This window comes from Xiphophorus maculatus, chromosome 9 (genome assembly GCF_002775205.1).
Source record: "Xiphophorus maculatus strain JP 163 A chromosome 9, X_maculatus-5.0-male, whole genome shotgun sequence".
Lineage (NCBI taxonomy): Eukaryota > Metazoa > Chordata > Actinopteri > Cyprinodontiformes > Poeciliidae > Xiphophorus > Xiphophorus maculatus.
Genome location: NC_036451.1, coordinates 30896098 through 30913846, shown reverse-complemented (window position 1 = coordinate 30913846; position 17749 = coordinate 30896098). Strand labels below are relative to the sequence as shown.

The 17749-nt window shown below is 46.1% G+C and overlaps 2 protein-coding genes across 2 annotated transcripts; both read right to left on the bottom strand.

The window, feature by feature from the left end:
* Nucleotides 1–4918: 4918 nt before the first annotated feature.
* LOC111609640 (zinc transporter ZIP3-like) lies at nt 4919–9174 on the bottom strand. Its single transcript, XM_023339034.1, has 3 exons — nt 9106–9174; nt 7218–7511; nt 4919–6575 (listed from the first exon to the last, which is right to left on the bottom strand). The coding sequence occupies exons 2-3, from the start codon at nt 7422–7424 to the stop codon at nt 5868–5870; spliced, it is 915 nt and encodes a 304-aa protein (XP_023194802.1). The 5' UTR covers nt 7425–7511; nt 9106–9174; the 3' UTR covers nt 4919–5867.
* A 1108-nt stretch (nt 9175–10282) lies between these two features.
* LOC111609639 (small glutamine-rich tetratricopeptide repeat-containing protein alpha-like) lies at nt 10283–16844 on the bottom strand. Its single transcript, XM_023339030.1, has 12 exons — nt 16732–16844; nt 14429–14553; nt 14242–14345; nt 14085–14175; nt 13892–13991; nt 13717–13821; nt 12765–12900; nt 12631–12693; nt 11461–11498; nt 11190–11390; nt 10992–11115; nt 10283–10689 (listed from the first exon to the last, which is right to left on the bottom strand). The coding sequence occupies exons 2-11, from the start codon at nt 14526–14528 to the stop codon at nt 11004–11006; spliced, it is 1050 nt and encodes a 349-aa protein (XP_023194798.1). The 5' UTR covers nt 14529–14553; nt 16732–16844; the 3' UTR covers nt 10283–10689; nt 10992–11003.
* Nucleotides 16845–17749: the final 905 nt, after the last annotated feature.

Sequence of the window (17749 nt, the reverse complement as noted above, 5' to 3'; positions counted from 1 at the left end):
CGCTAAGATAAAAGATAAAGTGACTGACCTAGAGAGCCGCAGCAGACGGCAGAATATTCGCATCCTCGGTCTGCCCGAAGACACTGAAAGTGGGCGCCCTACTCACTTTTTTTCCACCTTCTCTGTGAGCTATTTGGGAAAGAGGTGCTCCCATCTCCACCAGAGCTCGATAGAGCGCACCGTTCTCTGGCAGCCAAACGGCCCGCAGGACGTCCTCCCCGCCCGGTGATCCTTCGCCTGCATCGATACCTGACTAAAGATCTCATCATTCGGGAAGCCAGGAAGAGAGGAAAGCTCGACTACAAAGGTGCGTCTGTTCGTATTGTGGAGGACTACAGTCCAGACGTCCTGGCCCAGCGCGCAGAGTATAAGGACATCATGGCGGAGCTCTACAAACGGGGCTTGAAGCCGGCTCTTCTCTTCCCAGCCCGTCTCCGCATTACGCAATCCAGCGGTGCCAAAAAATGTTTAGGTTCTGTGGAAGAGGCTCAACAGTTCATCAAGAGGCTTCCAAAACCACAGGAAGACCAATAAAGGAGCAACGTTTTGCCGAGGGCTTTCTTCAGAAACACAGGCAGGCTGCTTTTCCTCAGGACGCAGTAGGTACTGTAAAAATAGACTCGTCATATTGCCGTATTTCCAATGGACATTTTCTGGCCATCCTTTTGGCTGGTATTGGACTTAATGAATGGAAGGGTAGCTCTATCATTCCATTTCCTGTGGTTGCCTCAATTTGTATTGCAATACTACTTTCCTATGGTGTTTACGACAACCAGTAAACTATGTCTCAAAATCTATATCAATGTGGGGGGGGTCTATACCTACTTCATACCCATTAGGAGCAGTGGTTAGTTTGCTATAGAAAGTTCAGTTTTTTTTATTCCAAGGTTATTGGTTACTGGAAGATTGGATCTCTAATAATGTTAATTTTGATGAGCTTGCTGCTACATTGTTATTTTTTGTTTAGCAGCTGTTTATGTTTGGGGGAGGTTTTGGGGGGGAGGCTAAGGTCACTGCCAGGGGTCCTGCAAGGTACTGCAACCTCTCTTCACCTCTTTTGTTCCAATCTCTGCCTGCCATACTGCTATCGTACCTATCAAAGTAGGATAACATGTACACTCTGAAATCGTATGAGTCAGTATTTAAATTTTTTAAGTTGGAATGTTAAAGGCTTAAACCACCCAGTGAAGAGAAGGAAGGTTTTTTCCCATATTAAACGATTTAATACAGATGTGGTGTTTCTGCAGGAGACTCACATCAGGACCTTGGACGGGGGTCGTCTCCTGGCTTGCTGGAAGGGACAATGTTTCACTCACTCCCATTTTCAGGTTAAGGCACGAGGGGTTTCTATACTGATCAGCCAGAATACTCCGTTTGAGGCCGATAATGTGGTGGCTGATAAACATGGCAGGTTTATTATTGTAAGTGGGAAACGCATGGCACTCTGGTCGCTCTGGTCAATGTTTATGCTCCTAATACAGATGATGAGAATTTTTTTAAACAACTATTCTCTTCTCCTACCTGACCTCAATAAATACTCACTGTCCTGGGGGGTGATTTCAACTGTTGGTTGGGACCCAGCTTTGGACCGCTCATCCCTTAAAAGTAATGCCATAAGCAAATCTGCATCAGTCATCCAAACCTTTTATCTGAGTACGGGCTTGTGTGATGTGTGGCGTACTTTAAAATCCTGACAAGAGGGAGTACTCATACTTTTCACATGTACACAAAACTTATTCAAGAATTGATTATTTTATTACAGATTCTAAATGCTGCAGCAGATCCGTTCCTGTGACTATCATAGCATAGTTATCTCAGACCACGCCCCACTCACTTTGTCCCTGTCCCTTCCTCACCTCCCCCTAAGAACTGGATCATGGCGTTTCAATTCAACCCTACTGTCTGATGAAAAACTTTGTAAAGTTTATTCAGGATGAGATACGTTTCTTTTTCGCCACTAACTCCTCCCATGAGACCTCCAGCCTTGTGGTGTGGGATACTTTTAAGGCCTACATTAGAGGCCAGATTATTGCCTACTCAGCCAAATTAAAAAACTGTCCACCTATGAACAGAACAACCTAATCAACAAATCAAAGAGGTTGATATAAATATGCTCTGAATCAATGTCCTGAACTGTTCAAAAGGCGCGTTGAACTTAAAACAGGCTTGACCTCTTGACAACACACTCAGCTGAACGCCTGTCTTACACAACAAATCCAAATTTTATGTGCATGGCGACAAACCCGATAAACTATTAGCGACCATGCTCAAGGGCTCTAGGGCAAGGCAAAATATCTCTAGAATTCGAAAACAAGATGGCAGTATAGTTACAGATCACGGTCAGATTAATGATGCATTCAGGGACTTCTACGAGGAGCTCTACAGCTCACAATCACAGACCAATTCCAACATGACTGCTGATTTCTTGGCTAAACTTCACATGCCTGTAATTTCACCAGAACTTAAGAACAGGTTAGATGAACCCATCTCCCAGGCAGAAGTCTCCCTAGCAATAGCCTCAATGCAGTCTGGCAAATGCCCAGGACCGGATGGTCTCCCCTCAGAATTTTTCAAACAATTCTCAGACTTACTCTCTGTGGAGCTCAGCTCCACCCTTACTGACTGTTTAAACAAGAGTCCCTCCCTCAGTCATTTTATGAGGCTTGCATCACTCTTATTTCAAAAAAGGGCAAAGATCCAGTGGAATGCACCTCATACAGACCTATCTCTCTCCTAAATACAGATGTCAAAATCTTAGCCAAAATTCTTGCCGTAGACTTGAAACTGTTTTGCCATCGGTTATTTCAAAGACCAAACAGGCTTCATTAAAGGTCGGCACTCATATTTCAATGTTAGAAGGCTGCTTAATATCATTTATTCCAGCGCCTCAGATTCAGATGAGTGTGTTGTCTCTCTGGACGCTGAAAAAGCCTTTGACCGGGTTGAGTTTGACTATCTTTTTTGCGGTCCTTAGTAGATTTGGCTTTGGAGGAAACTTCATTTCATGGATTAAACTATTATACCAGCAACCGTCTGCCACAGTTCGTACCAATTTTCAGACCTCAAAACCTTTTAAATTACAAAGAGGCACCCGTCAGGGCTGTCCTCTTAGTCCCCTGCTTTTTGATCTGGCCATAGAGCCCCTCGCCATTGCACTTAAAACCAGTAAAGAGATTTCCGGCATTTGGAGGAGTGATATGGAACATAAAGTGTCGCTTTATGCAGATGACCTTCTACTTTTTGTTTCCAAACCATCAACCTCATTGCCTTTTGCTCTCGACATATTTAGCCAATTTGGTCAGATTTCTGGGTATAAGCTGAACCTCACCAAAAGTGAGCTTCTCCCAATAGGTAATAAAGCCAATATGTCAGATTTAGCCAATCTGCCGTTCAGAATTGAAAGACAAAAATTCACATACCTTGGTGTCACAGTGACAAAAAAACATAAAACCTGTTCAAAGAGAATCTGATTCAACTGTTGAACCAAGTGAAGGGATCCCTCACAAAGTGGACGCCCTTTTCCATGTCCCTTGTGGGACGTATCAACTCAATTAAAATGAATATACTGCCCAAATTTTTATACCTCTTTCAGGCATTACCTATTTTTATTCCTAATACTTTTTTTAATGAGCTAGACTCGACTCTCTCGTCTTTTATTTGGCAGGGTAAACGCCCAAGGCTTAATAAATTACAACTCCAAAAACCTAAACAGCAGGGGGGTTTGCCTCCCCCAATTTCCGGTTTTATTATTGGGCCGCCAACCTTAGATGCTCAGTGTTTTGGTATTTCTACTACAACCTGGGTGACTGTCCTGACTGGGTGGCTATGGAGCTGCGCAGTGGTAACAATATATCCATTCCTGCCTTGCTCTGTTCCCACTTTCACTCTCTTCAGTTAGCGCTATTTCAAAACCCTGTAGTGAAACACTCACTGAAAATATGGGGCCAATTTAGGAAATACTTCAAACTTCATGACTTTTCCCTTTTAAGTCCAATTGCACTTAACCATTTTTTCAAACCATCTGTTCAGGATGGGGTGTTCCTAGAGTGGCACCGGAGGGGGCTTACTTATTTTAAGGACCTTTTTTTAGAGAAGAATTTGGCATCCTTTGAGGAACTTAGCACTAAATATGGTTTACCTAAATCCCATTTTTTTAGATATTTGCAAACCAGAAACTTTATTCAGTCTCATTTATCAGGCTCGGTTTCTCTGCCAGAGTTTACACTATTGGAAACCATCCTATTATTGAACCCGACTCGTAAAGGGCTGGTTTCTTGGCTTTATGATAAAATGTTGAGTATGAAAGAGACCTCCTCACCTGAACTTAAAACTTCGTGGGAAGAAGATTTGAATATGACTATACCAGATGAGACATGGGACTCTATACTTAAACTGGTGAATACAACGTCTCTGTGTGCGCGCCATTGTCTCATTCAGTTCAAAATAGTACATAGAGCCCATCTCTCCAAAAGCAAACTGTCTCGTTTCTATCCAGAAGTCACCCCATACTGCGACAAATGCAAAACTGCTGTAGCCACACTAGTTCATATGTACTGGTCCTGCCCCGCTCTTGGTCAGTTCTGGACAGATGTTTTTCGTACGATGTCCGGGTTGGCCGGGGTGGTGGTAACACCTGGCCCCCTCTTGGCTCTCTTTGGGTTCAGTGGCGGGGGGTTGCCTTTGTCGGCCTCTAGGCGGCGGGCCCTGGCATTTTGCTCACTGATAGCGAGGCGCACAGTTCTGACCAGGTGGAAGGGTGCTGCCCCTCCAACTCATAAACAGTGGCTATGTGACCTTATGTCGTGTTTAAAACTGGAAAGGATTAGATGTTCTCTTCAACACGCAACTGGTAAATTTGAAAAAACATGGGGACCCTTTCTTGACTCATTTCAAAACATACAATAATGCTCCAGATTAATTAAGTTAATTAATTTTATTAAAATGTGTTCCGTTTCTGCCAGAGATAGGAATGTAGTGGGTGGACCTACTAGGCAGTGACCTGGGTGGGCTAAATGGGATTACTTTGGAGGGATTATTTTCTCTGTGTGTATTATTTTATGTATGTGTTAGATACACTTCTTTGTACTCACAAACTGTATGTACTAAGGGAAAAAAACTCAATAAAAAGACAGTGATTAAAAAAAATATTAAAAACAGTTGATTTTACACGATACTGGCCCTTTAAATAAATCAGTTCAGTTCTGGACTCCAAGCTCCTGTTAAAACAATAAAACAAAACCACTAACTTTAATCTGAAAAACTTCGACAGATTGTTCTGCTAATCTCAACAGGATGAATGATTTCATCACACACCTCAACGTGACCAGAGATCATCTCTGGATTAAACAGAATCTGACCGGACCTCCAGGTTCTGACAGATCGCACATCATAGTCTGGTTCTGATCCAATTACTTCACACTGCACAAATCAGCACCGATCAGAACTCAAACAGATCTACAGGAGGGACAACCGGAAGTGATGTCACACAGGGTGGAGGTCCTGGTTCTGATGGTGAGGGACCCTCAGTGGCTCTGTTCAGGTTCTGGTTCAGATATGGAACCAGTTCTGATCCATTCTGGTCAGAACCTGCAGAACGGTTCTGAGCCTGCCAGACGAGGTTCAGGGTCAAACATTCGATTCAATTAAAATGTTAATCTAGAACATTAATAAAACAGCAGAACATCTCGGGGTTCACCGCCCAGCGCCACCCGCAGGAGGCAGCAGGCACCGCGCCATCAATACCTGCAAGTCTTACAGTCAGGGGTCAAAGGTCAGGAATAGGGGTTCCCTCTTGAGGTCTTTTATTCAAGTTGTAGTTCCTGCTCTCCACAGCAGTTGGAGAGAGCAGAGTGGCCCCACCCCGGCCGTCACCACCTGACGAGCAGCAGCGCGGCGAGCGCGGCGTATCCCAGGACGAGGCAGAGCACCTTGAGCAGGCGGTCGGTCCTCTTATCCAGCTCCGGACTCAGGACCTCCATGAAGGTGACGAAGAGGAAGGTCCCGGCGGCGAGGCCCTGCAGCAGCAGCGACGCCACGCCGGCCGCCAGCGTCCGCGCCGCCTCCACGCCCATCCCCGCTGCCGCGCCCAGCGGGATCATCATGGCGACGGCGGCGGCCAGCTTGGCGGCGTCTTTCATGCCCAGCGCCGCCTTGGCCACGCTGATGCCCAGCGCGGCGGCGGCCAGCGTCTCGTGGACGGCCACGCCCAGCAGCAGGCCGCCCAGCTTGGAACCGTCCTCCTGCAGGCCCAGCGCCACACCTTCGAACAGCGAGTGGGCCGACAGCGCCAGAACCAGGCCTGCCAGCCGCAGAGGCCCCGCCCCCGCCAGCTGGCCCGGTCCGAAGTGGCCGTGGCGATGGCCGCCGCCCAGGAAGGGGGCGTCATACTCTGAGTCGCTGCCGGGTTCCGAGCCGCCGGCGTTGAACGTCTCCAGGGCGATGAAGGATGGCTTCTCCTTCCTGAAGGTCAGGACGGCCTGCTCAACAAACAGCGTGATGAAGAAGCCCACCATCATCATGGTCTCAGCCAGCGGGTAGTCGCTGCTGACCTGCAGCTGCTGCAGGACGCCGGCCGCCTGCAGGGGGAGGGGCCAAGGTTGATTTTTACCACTAAAATAACTATAATTAATCATATTTTCAAATTTACCAATATTTGTGGAACAAACACTGGAGAAAATAGTAAAGAAGCATGAAGAGTCGAGGCAAAACTCCAGCTGATTTTTGATGAGGGATTATCTTCACATTATGAAGCAAAGGGGCCACGAGGAACTGTTTCATTTACTGTATCTTTATCATTTATTGTGAACATTTCTTATCATGACTAGAATTTTCATTTATTAACTGCATTAATGTGGTTAAAAAACAAAAACTGGCTTTTTTAGGAATGTTGCTGTGACAACTTCCTGAAGGCGGAGCTTCAGAAAGAGCAGGAGTTCTTAAAGGGACAGATGCCCAATTTCAAGGCGTTAAATATTGAAGTCATATTTGATATACATAGTATTTCTATTAGAGCTAAAGGTAAAATAGTTACTTGATAGTGCCTTAAAATGGCCCAACATGCCTGGAAAACACCGTCCCTTTAAATATCTTACTGAAATCAGCTGCTTATGAAACCATTTTCTCCTAGCTGGTGTGTGTGTGTGTGTGTGTGTGTGTGTGTGTGTGTGTGTGTGTGTGTGTGTGTGTGTGTGTGTGTGTGTGTGTGTGTGTGTGTGTACCTTGTCTCTGACGGCCGGCAGCAGAGCGTTGAAGCACGTTGCCAGGAACACGCCTCCTCCGAAGCAGTTGCCAAGCGCCAGGCCCCGGTGGTAGCGCCCCGCCTTCTCGCTGTCGGCCAGCAGGAGGCGCACCGGCACCAGGATGCCGGCCAGCATCAGCGCAGACAGGCCCAGAAGGCCCAGCAGCTTCACCACCAGGAGCTGCATCCTGAGCTGCAGACGCTACCAGCAGCACAGTGACATCACTTCCTGTGTGGTGGGCGTGGAGGAGCTGCAGCGTCTCTACAGGTTAAACTGGTGGAGACACAAACAAAGCAGCTGTTACTGGGAGTCTGCTGGAGTTCTGGTTCTTCAGCAGCAGCAGCTGATTACTGGGTTATTCTGGGTCACAACCAGAACCAACGGGTCTAAACTGAAGCACAACCTCAAAGTTTCCATTAAATAATAAACAGAAAAATGTATTTATTCTTTACATTTTTAATACTGATTCACCTCAACACATAAAACATAGAAACTAATTCCTGTAATTCCTGCCCTTCATGTCCAAAATAGGAAGGAAGAAGTGAATCGACTACAGGAAATTCACATTTCCTTGCTTTATTTATTTAAAGCTGCAGTATGTAACTTTTATAGGAAATATTTTCCATATTTCTTCAAACTGTCACCATGTTGTGACAGGTTGATATGAGCCAGATAATGTGTAAAAAGATCGTTGACTTCCACCCTCTCCGTGAGCTGCTTTCCGAAGAAATGCACCAAAAACATTTGGTGCAATCAGAGCCAGGAGGCGGGTCTTAGCACTGTCAATCAACTCATATACTTGCTGCTCAATATGCTAATGGAGAAGAAACAACTTACTGTTACAGGAAAGCCATTTATCCGCCATCATTGTAACCATGCTAACTAGCCTAGTATCCAGGACAGGCTATGCTAGCTGCAGCTTAGCAGAGAACAAAGGGGGGAACAGCAGCACCTAGCAGAGAGTGATTGACAGCACTAAGATGCTCCTCCTGGCTCTGACTGGTTGTTTGTAGTTACCACTGGAAAAAGCAGGCGGATCGGCGCAGCGTTGTACTGCAGCTCTTCACTATGTCATAGTGAAGAGCTGAGACAAAAAGCAAAGCTCTCAATTTATCGGTCAATCTACGTTCCTACGCTCATCTATGGTCATGAAAAGAATGAGGTCACAGATACAAGCGAAATGGGTTTTCCCTGTAGGGTGTCTGGGCTCGCCCTTAGAGATACGGTGAGAAATTCGGTCATCCAGGAGGGACTCAGAGTAGAGCCGCTGCTCCTTCACATCGAGAGGAGTCAGTTGAGGGGCATCTGGTCAGGATGCCTCCCTGGTGAGGAGTTCATGTCCCACCGGGAGGAGGGGATGTGTAAAAAATATATTCTTTTATACACCTTTTATCCCGAGTTAGCCTGTTTTTTTTCTTCTCTGATTTATTCATATTTCCTGGTTTCTTCCTGATTTATTCCCAGCAGGAGCGTTCAGTAGCTTTGCGCTGTCACTTTCTGCTCCGGGTCCAGGTCTAATGTTTCTGAACAGAACCAGCCCAGAACCTGCTGGTTACATTTCTGTTCTTTATTTCCTGTCAGCAGCAGGTTCTGGTCCAAATGAGCAGGTTCTGGTGAATTAGCATCTGGTGCTGGTTCAGCGCTCTTCGGTCCAGAAAAAAGTCCAGATTAATTAAAAGCGTCACAACAACCTACTTCCGGTAAACTGTCCTGCTAACAGTAGCTAGCTAAAGCAGCCAACTGGGCAGGCCCGGAACCGGTCCGCTGGGTTAGAATAGCTGTTCTGGACCAAGTTACTGAAGGTCACGGAGCATCTTTAGAACCACAGGAACCGGCTCCACCCCAAACAGAACCACACCGTGTTTACCTGCTCGAACATCTGTCCTCTGCTCCGGCAGGTGCATCAAAACACTTCAGTTTCAGCGTCAGACTCAACGTGCGCACTGATTGGTGGGTTCCTAGTGACGTAGAACCCCGCTCTAAAGCGGTTTTTTTTTTTCTGTATTTACGCCTAAAAACGTAAATAGGTGTTTTGACGGTCATTTTGTTCCAGCTTTTGTTATTAAAGCAGAACTGAAAGTTTTTACTTCAACATTTTTATTTTTTATTAAAACCTTTTTTCTCTTTTACAAACATTTACAATCAAATGCTTGGCCTCCTCTTGCCGGATCCTGAAATGGTTCTTTCAGTTGGAACATTTTCTGCAACAAGCTCCTGCGGTTGTGATGCAAAGCGATGAAACCAAGACAAAGACTTCAGAACATCTGCTCCTCTTGTAAACTGTCTGCTAATTAGGCAGATTTAACTTAAATGGAAAATACGTTTTAAATGTTGGTTTTCAAAATATGTTTGAAATACTTTGAAGGAAATGCTGTAACCCTGATGCCCTGCCAACACACCGGCTAGTCAGACTCCAGAGGAGTCTTGCCTTGTTTCCACTGAGCAGCACAGATCGGTTCGGAACCGAACCAAACAGAACCGCTGAGCGGAAACACGGCAGTCAGAATCCTCCAGCCAGGTCAGAGAGAAACCAAGAGGAACAATCATCATCTGTTGTTCAGATCCTGCTGATCCACCTCCTTGGCTTTTGCAGCTCCTCTTTAATAAACTGTTCATACATTCAGGAACCAGGCAGAAACAATCTGCTGCTGCTTCCTGTTCTGATGCTGAACGTCCTCGTTCTCCACAGGTCTGCATTTTAACTTCATTTTACTTTACATTTTATTTGAGCTGTTGAAATGTCAATCGGCTGCTTCCGGTTGTAAATATCTCCATTGTTGCCATGGTTACGCATTATAGCAACTGCCCAAAAGAAAAGAGCAACGGCATACTTCTAAGTTTTGAGGCGATGAAACAACAAACAGAAATCTATATTTCATGAAATCCTTCTTCTGTCTGAACCAACCTGCAGGTTCGCTCCAGATCTTTAAACTCTTCCATCATGGCTTCCAGCAGTCATCACCAAACCAGGAGGGAGACGCTGAAACCTTTGGCCTGTTTGGTTACCATGGAAACAACAAGCAGACCGCAGACAAGAAGAGGAGTAAAATGGTGAGATGCTCTTTTTAATACAGGTGTCAAACAGCCTGGCTCCTGCAGCTCCAGGTGGAGGAGCCACTCTCATTTACAGCGGAGCTCAAACTGCCTCTCAGCCAGCCAGAGACCCAGAAACAGGCAGAGATGCTTCTTCAGATACAGTCTGCTGCTTTCAGAGGAAATGAAACACATTTGAAGCTGTGGAAGGTGTGATGGTGGAAAACGCTGCCCTGCAGAGACACACAGAGCTGCAGGAGCAGAGAGGGGTTGGTGTTCCTGAACAAAGCCGACACTCGCTCATGCTGCCATTACACAGTTATTGGAAAACAAAACATTTCCTTAAAGTCCTTTGGGTTTTACAGTCCAATCAGAAAGGAAATCAAACCAGATGCTGCCTCCACCAAACCTGTCCAACCTGGAAGAGACAGAGAGAATCAGAGCATCACATCCATACCAGCAGCAGGAATCTGGGTTATTTAGAGAGAAACAATAGAATTAATGTTTTGCCTTTTTATGTATTCATCAAATGTCAGTTTCAAACTTACTAAGTAAATCTGTAGCTTCAAAATAAACTGCAAGTTAAATAGTTAGCTTGCATGGCAGCAGTAAAACTGAAGCTTGGTGGTGGCACCATCATGATGTGGGACTGAATAATTCAAAGTAATTAAATCTTAAGGGTCAGTAATAATAATCTGATCAGTAATAATCAATGCGTACCGTTCAGAAGCGTCACTGCTGCTCCTCGTTCCCAGCGCTGGGCGTCCGGTTGCGGATCTGACTCCTCAGCTGTTCGATGAGTTCGGGGTTCTGCTGCTGCATCTGCTGGGCGAACTGCTGCCCCCTGCAGGCCGAGCAACAGACTGCAGTCAACAACAGCGCCGCCCTTCAGGCCTGACTGAAGGAGCAGGAACTCACGCCTGGATGAGGCCGGACAGATCCGCGGGTCCCTGAGCTGCTGAGGCTCCACCCACTCCTCCTCCTCCTCCTCCTCCTCTTCCTCCTCCTCCGCCACCTCCACCTCCTACTCCTCCTCCTCCTCCTCCCGCTCCAGCACCGCTGCCGACCCCCCCGCCTCCTCCAGTCGCTCCGTACGCGCCTGACATCATCCCGGACATCCTGAGAGAAACCATGGAAACGGATCAGGGGTGGAGAGGAGGAGGAGGAGGGATGAAGGTGAGAAACTTACAGCTGCTGAACCTGAGGGTTGTTCATGAGGGTCGACGCCTGCAGAGAGAGCAGCATCAGTCAACACATTCAAGGTCAGTTCAATGGCACTGACAGAAATTCATAAACTGATGTCATGTGAGCCAACATGGAGCTGGCTCTGTTTTCATCCTGATGAAGGCTGAAGCACTCCCATTTCCACAGCTCATCATCATCTTCCTCGCTTTAAAAGGAAACCAGTCTCATCTTTTTGACATGAGAAATATCCGAGTATTTCAGAATCAGGAAATCAGCTCTAAAGATATTTTCAGTGGATCTTCCTGCCGCGTGTTCAGACCGATCTGGTCCAGGATCAGGAATATTCCCCATGGTGGATCATCTTGTTACCGGAAGATAAACCAGAGCGCAGCCTGTTGAAGGTGGCGTTAGCCAATCAGACCAAACAGCTGCCATGATGGACCAGGAAGTCCAGTGGATGTTGGAGAACAGCCAGAGAAAAATTTGGATAATTTTTTCTGTTAACAAAGTTCCCAAACTGTTGCCATGGTTTCTTAGCAGTCGGTCATGTTTGTTTACTCTGAACTCACGTGTGATCTTGGGAGGTTTTGCAAGATTTCTGAAATCTTAATGTTGGTGTGTTGTGACTCTATGTGGCTCAGATTTATTATCGTTGATTCGGCCGGGAGGAGGAAGAGTTCTCCAGTGTGTGAACCAGACAGCAGCTGTTTTCTCCTCCTTCCCTCAGATTATGAACGCCGAGCATCGACATGGTCCCAAGCTTCATTTTTTAAAGCCACTGTGAAATCCTTCATCCTCGTCATCAACAAGCTGCAGCCCTGAACTCCTCGTCTTGCACTCTTCAGCTGGAAATCATTTTTACTGCTTTTCTCTGCGTTTTTACATTTCCCTCCATCCCTGCAGTTCAGCGCCGACCCACTAGAGGCAGTCACAGAAATGGTTCTGTGTGTTACATTATTCTACCTTTCCAAGAACAATTCAAACACTTCCCAATGAGCGAGTCAGAATGGCTGAACTCATCTTGTTTTTCAGATGTAAAGCGTCATAACGCTCCAGAATCCAGACCAGATCCGGCCAGAACCAGCTGACCCTATAAGGTCTTCCTGCTCTCATGCATGCAGACGATCAGCTGATCATTTCTTTACTTCTGTGTGTTCGGTCCGTCAGAGCTCACCATGTTCATGAAGCCGGGGTTGCTAAGCAACCCAGCCAGGTCGATTCCTCCCAGACCCGCCGACTGAAACAGAAGAAGAAGAAGAATGAAGCAGAGACAAAACCAGCCCAGGTTGGACCCGGTCCGGTTCTTACCGGGCTGGACGTCTCCATCTTCTCCTCGGCGATCTTCATGTTGGTCTTGTAGGTGTCATTATCCGGGTCGAGCTCCAGAGCCTTCCGGTAGTAACCCACTGCCTCTGTGTGCTTATTGAGGCTGGCCAGCGCCAAACTGACACCAGAACCAGAACCAGAGAGAGAGAGAGGGGAGAGTCAGGAGGAAGAAACATGGCTGAGGAGGCGGAGCTTCAAACTGAGCGGAAATTATCTGAAACATCTGAATGTTTGGACGGATCAAAGTGGTTCTGAGGAAGAACTCCTGGCTTCAACCAACCAGAGTTTCCTCCAGTGGATCATCAGCCTGATGGGCCGCCAGGCTTTACTTGATGTTCTGTCTGTGCTGCAACTTGATCAAGTTTATGTAAATGAGCCACAAACCCAGCCACGTGTTATTCCTCAATAGTACTGAATTCAACTGAATCAATAACCAGAAAATTTAAATATGGCGCCAAGCTGCTGACATTATTAAACAAAGAAAACTAATACAAAAAATTATTTTGTACCCAAAAAATATTTAGTTAAGCATACAAAGACTTATTGTCAATTTTAGGTCATTTTTCTTTAAATTTATTTGACTTTTATATGTGACCGTGGCCAACCTCCGGTGTCGGGGGCCTGAACTGGAATCTCATTCACACAGCGCTCTTCCTGCTAAAATATCAGCACCACTAAGAGTTTTGATACAGATTTGGTGGAACCTGGGAGAAGGGGCGGGGCTTAATTATTCAAACTTAAAACCAATGAGTGATAGTTGGTCATTATGTGCTGGGATGTATAGATGAACAAACTGAGCTCAAACAGAAAGATTCAAATCATAGCATCAGATTGTTGTCATGAGATTTAGTTTTTGCACTTTTACAAAGTAAACTATCCGGCTGCTTCAAAGCTTAGATTGAAATATGAATGTAGATGTTTCTGTTGGTCTCACCCCATCCGGCCGTACGCCTTGCTGTAGTTCGGGTCGATCCTGATGGCCCGTTCACAGTCCTGCACGGCGCCGGCGTAGTTCCCCAGCTTGCTGTATGCCGCAGCCCTGAAACCACAGCAGGACATGGGTCAGAACCGGGCGGCTGGAGGTCCGGCTGGACCGGGTTCTGGCCCACCTGTTGCAGTAGTAGACGGCGTTCTGAGGGTTCAGGGCGATGGCCTTGGAGTAGAACTCCACGGCTGCTGCAAAGTTTTCCACCTTCATCTGGTCGTTCCCTGCAGAGCAGAAAACACAAGAAAACAGATCCGCATGAGACAGATCCTCCAGAACCAACCTGAACCAGAACCAGAACCACAACCTGAGCCCACCATCAGTTTTCAGCCGCTCCGCCTCGGCTTTCTGCTCTTCTGTTGGAGAATTCGGCGCTGTGTTGTTGTTGGCATGGGACTCGGCTGGGAACTGGAAGACACAGAACCATCAGAACCATCAGGTTCCTCTGGACTTCCTCCAGCAGCAGGAACTGACCTTGGCCGTAACCGAGGCGAAGATCTCTGGTAGCGTCATGGGAACAGCCAGACTCTGGTCGTCCGTAGAAACGTCAAAAGCCGTCTCCAGACATTGGACTGCAACTGGAAGACAACATGGAGATGTCAGACAGCAGACCCGGAGCAGAACCGGTCTGGACCTGATTCCGGCTGTGCTCAGGACTCACCCTCCAGGCTCTCCTGGGCGTCGGAGGTCAGGTCTCCGGCCTGCAGCTGGTCATGGAGGAACTGGATGATGGAGAAGGCGAGGCGCTTGCTGTCCGTCATGGTGGACGGTCTGTTGGAGCCACACCTGGACAGGGGACAGAGGACGCGCCTTCATCACAGGACTAATGGGTTAGTTCACTGGTGTGGATCGAGCTGATCCAAACGGGAACATGTCTCCATCGAAACAGCAGGGGTTTTTTGTAAATGCTGCCTTGCTGGCACAATCTCTAACCTGACCTATGACCCCAAACAGAAAAACAATCACAGACTCACTCCCATGTTGGAGCTGCAACTGAAGAAAATTCTAGAAAGGATCTGACCTGCGCTTTCTGCCCGACTTCCTGACGAGAGCATAGCAGGCAGATTGGCAGCTGCAGAAAATCATCTGTCTTCAGTCAGATTCCTCTACAGATTTGTTGCAAAACTGACTGCTACAGGAGATCACCATCAACAACTCTGATGATATTTAATTTCCTGGTTATGTTTAGCACCACCTACAGGCGAGGGGGCGTAACTACAGCAGTGTTTCTGTGGGGACGGGGCCTCATGTGGATGAGGATCTCTGAAGCTAAGCCCAATGAGAAATCAAGTGACCATTTCTCATGATCATAAAAAACACAGAACACTTAATCAAGGACTCGCTAAGAATTCCCACCGTGTCCTGTCTTTAAACGCATCAGTATTCAACCCACAACCTCCATCACCAGTGATGTCATCACTTTTAAGTAATCAGTCTATGATAACTAATTACTTAATTTACTCCGCGGTTAGCTAACCCATGCTATTTCTTCGAGCTTGGATCTCCTGGTAAATAATTCATTTAGCTTCTGTAAACCAAATTCATGCAGAAGTTGTAGGTTAATGTTGAGTGGTTGTAGGATTCAGGTCCAATGCAGGTCAACGATTCGTGTTTGGACACCAACCATGTGGGGGAACAGTCCCGGCTCACTGTGGCTGTACGGCTGGGGAGGTTACATTTCATTTATGTAGCTATTTTGTTTATTTAGCATGAAAGTCCCATTGAATAAACATATTTTCTGTCCGGGACTCGGCACTGAGCTAGCTGCTAACAACATTAGCATTCTGAGGACAACAAAGCTAAGGCATAGAAATAATATATCTTACCTTACATATGAATGCTTGTCTTTCTTAGTACCTGTCCAGTAAAATATCTGAAAATACAATTTAAACGATGCGATCCTTGTCTGTTAGAAACTCGGCGCTGCAAACTGGCATTGTTAGTTTCTGCACCTCCTGTTTTTAACTGTAGATCGTTGATCCACTCTCCTCCTCTTTTTTCGGTAAGTTCTTTAAAATTAACTCCCTTGTGACCCACTACATTCGAAACACGAAAATAACGTTTATCTTTCTCTCTATCAGAACGGTTGGAACAACCGTACAGGACTCAGACTTTAGACATTTTGATGCTGGATCAACAGAAATAAATGGGCTGCATTTACTTCCGGCCCTCCATCTGCATTGGGTGACGTCGGTGCTACGTCATCTGAAACCCAGCAATTTAATAACGTCAAAACAGCAGATTTTATCTAAAGGAGAATTACGACAGATCAGTGGGGAGAGAAATCATCTTCCAACTGAAAGGTTGTGGGTTTGATTCCAGCTTTACGTTGATCTGCCTCAGAGCAAGGCACTAAGGCGCTCAGTCTGCTGGGATTTAAAAGCGGCTGTTTCATCAAGTTTCTGACTCTCGGTGGGTTTATTTGATATTTTTATTCTGTTTCCGTGGGTTGTTCTGAGTGGGCTCCACGCCACGCACATCGAACCGGGATTAGCCGTAAGAATGTTCTGGCACCACCGGACCCGGGATCAGCATCTGGTCCCAGCTAATGATCCAGAACCAGTTGCTGGCTCTGAGCTGAAGCAGAACCGACACCCGCAGGTGTCTCGGTTCTGAAGGAGTTCGGTACTGAGCCAGACCCAGTTTCCAGGTTGGCTAACCTTCTTCTATAAGCTGGAGCCTCTAGATGTGAACATCCGAAAACTTCCAGAGCCTCTAATACGCGCCGAACCGAGCAGCAGGTCCAGATGTCTGAACCGGAGGAGGAAATGGATTCTTAGTTCGGCGCAGTTTTCTGTCCCGCGGAGTTTTTATTGTTTTTAGGTGGAGTTCGGGGCGAACGCCAGCTCACGGTGCTATCGCCCCCAAAGTTAACGGTCCCATCAAAGTTCTGGTTCTGCCGTCAAACTAACACGGTTCTGGTTCCGGTTCAGAGCCAGAAAGACATCTGCGGGTGGTTCCTACCTGGTGTCTCCGGGAATCAGGTGAAAAACCGCCAGGTAATCCCGACGTCAGCCGCGCTGAGTAACCTCGCTATGCTAGCTAGCTCTGGAGCTGCCGCGGAGAGATGACGTCAACTGGAAGCGCCGTGACGTAGCGGTTTAAAAATCACCCTGAGACGTAAATATTTTAATTAAAAAAAACAAACCCTGTGATAGACTGGCGAACTGCCCGGAACGTTAGCTGAAGATAGGCACCAGCATTTAATTAATTAATTTTTTTTTAAACTTTTTTATTATTTTTATTTACTATTTAAATTATAAGCTTTAAACAAACAAAGACTGTAAAATGTTCTGTTCTCCAGAACCACAAGGTTCTGCAGTTACTAATACACAAGAAGCAAAAGCCTTTAAAAAACTGGCTGCTCATCCAAGGTGATTCATAGAAAGTTTAGTGGAAGGAAAAAGTATGGAGGGAAAAGGTGCACAAACAACTATCCTTGTTTTAAAGCATCCCTGGACCCGACAGGTCAAGGCCAACCATGAGCTGTTTCTCTTGAAGTTCTTGAAGGGCTCAACCCGTGACATTAAGGACATTCAACCCGAGTCTCATCATCCAGAACCTCCAGTAGAACCCTCAGGTCCGAGAGCTGCAGGGCCGTTCTGGTTCTGATCCAGAGAAACAATATCCTTCACTTTACACATAACTACCTCAGATGTTTCACCTTATTGGCAGAACATTATGACCACTGATGTCTGGATCATTAAGCTCCAATATTACAACAACATTAAAAAAGTATTTCACATCCAAGAGACAACAAAAAACAGCAAATGATAAAAACTTGAAATAAGAAAAAATATACGTACATTTAATTGTACGTATTAACATATAAATACATTTAAATTGTACATATTACAAATATTTCTTCGTCTTTATTGTTTTTTGTTGTTCTCTGAATCTGAGAATGTATCAAGATACTATTTGACATCTATAATAAAGAGGTCAAAAATTGATTTCCTTTGCATCATTTTTGATTGATAAG

Excerpts from the sequence above, each read along its gene's own strand:
- LOC111609640 (XM_023339034.1), bottom strand. The coding sequence starts at position 7,424 with ATGCAGCTCCTGGTGGTGAAGCTGCTGGGCCTTCTGGGCCTGTCTGCG. Across the intron at positions 6,576-7,217 it reads TGCCGGCCGTCAGAGACAAG|GCGGCCGGCGTCCTGCAGCA; the intron begins GTACACACACAC and ends CTCCCCCTGCAG.
- LOC111609639 (XM_023339030.1), bottom strand. The coding sequence starts at position 14,528 with ATGACGGACAGCAAGCGCCTCGCCTTCTCCATCATCCAGTTCCTCCAT. Across the intron at positions 12,694-12,764 it reads AGATGGAGACGTCCAGCCCG|TCGGCGGGTCTGGGAGGAAT; the intron begins GTAAGAACCGGA and ends CTTCTGTTTCAG. Across the intron at positions 11,116-11,189 it reads CTGTCCGGCCTCATCCAGGC|GGGGCAGCAGTTCGCCCAGC; the intron begins GTGAGTTCCTGC and ends CTCGGCCTGCAG.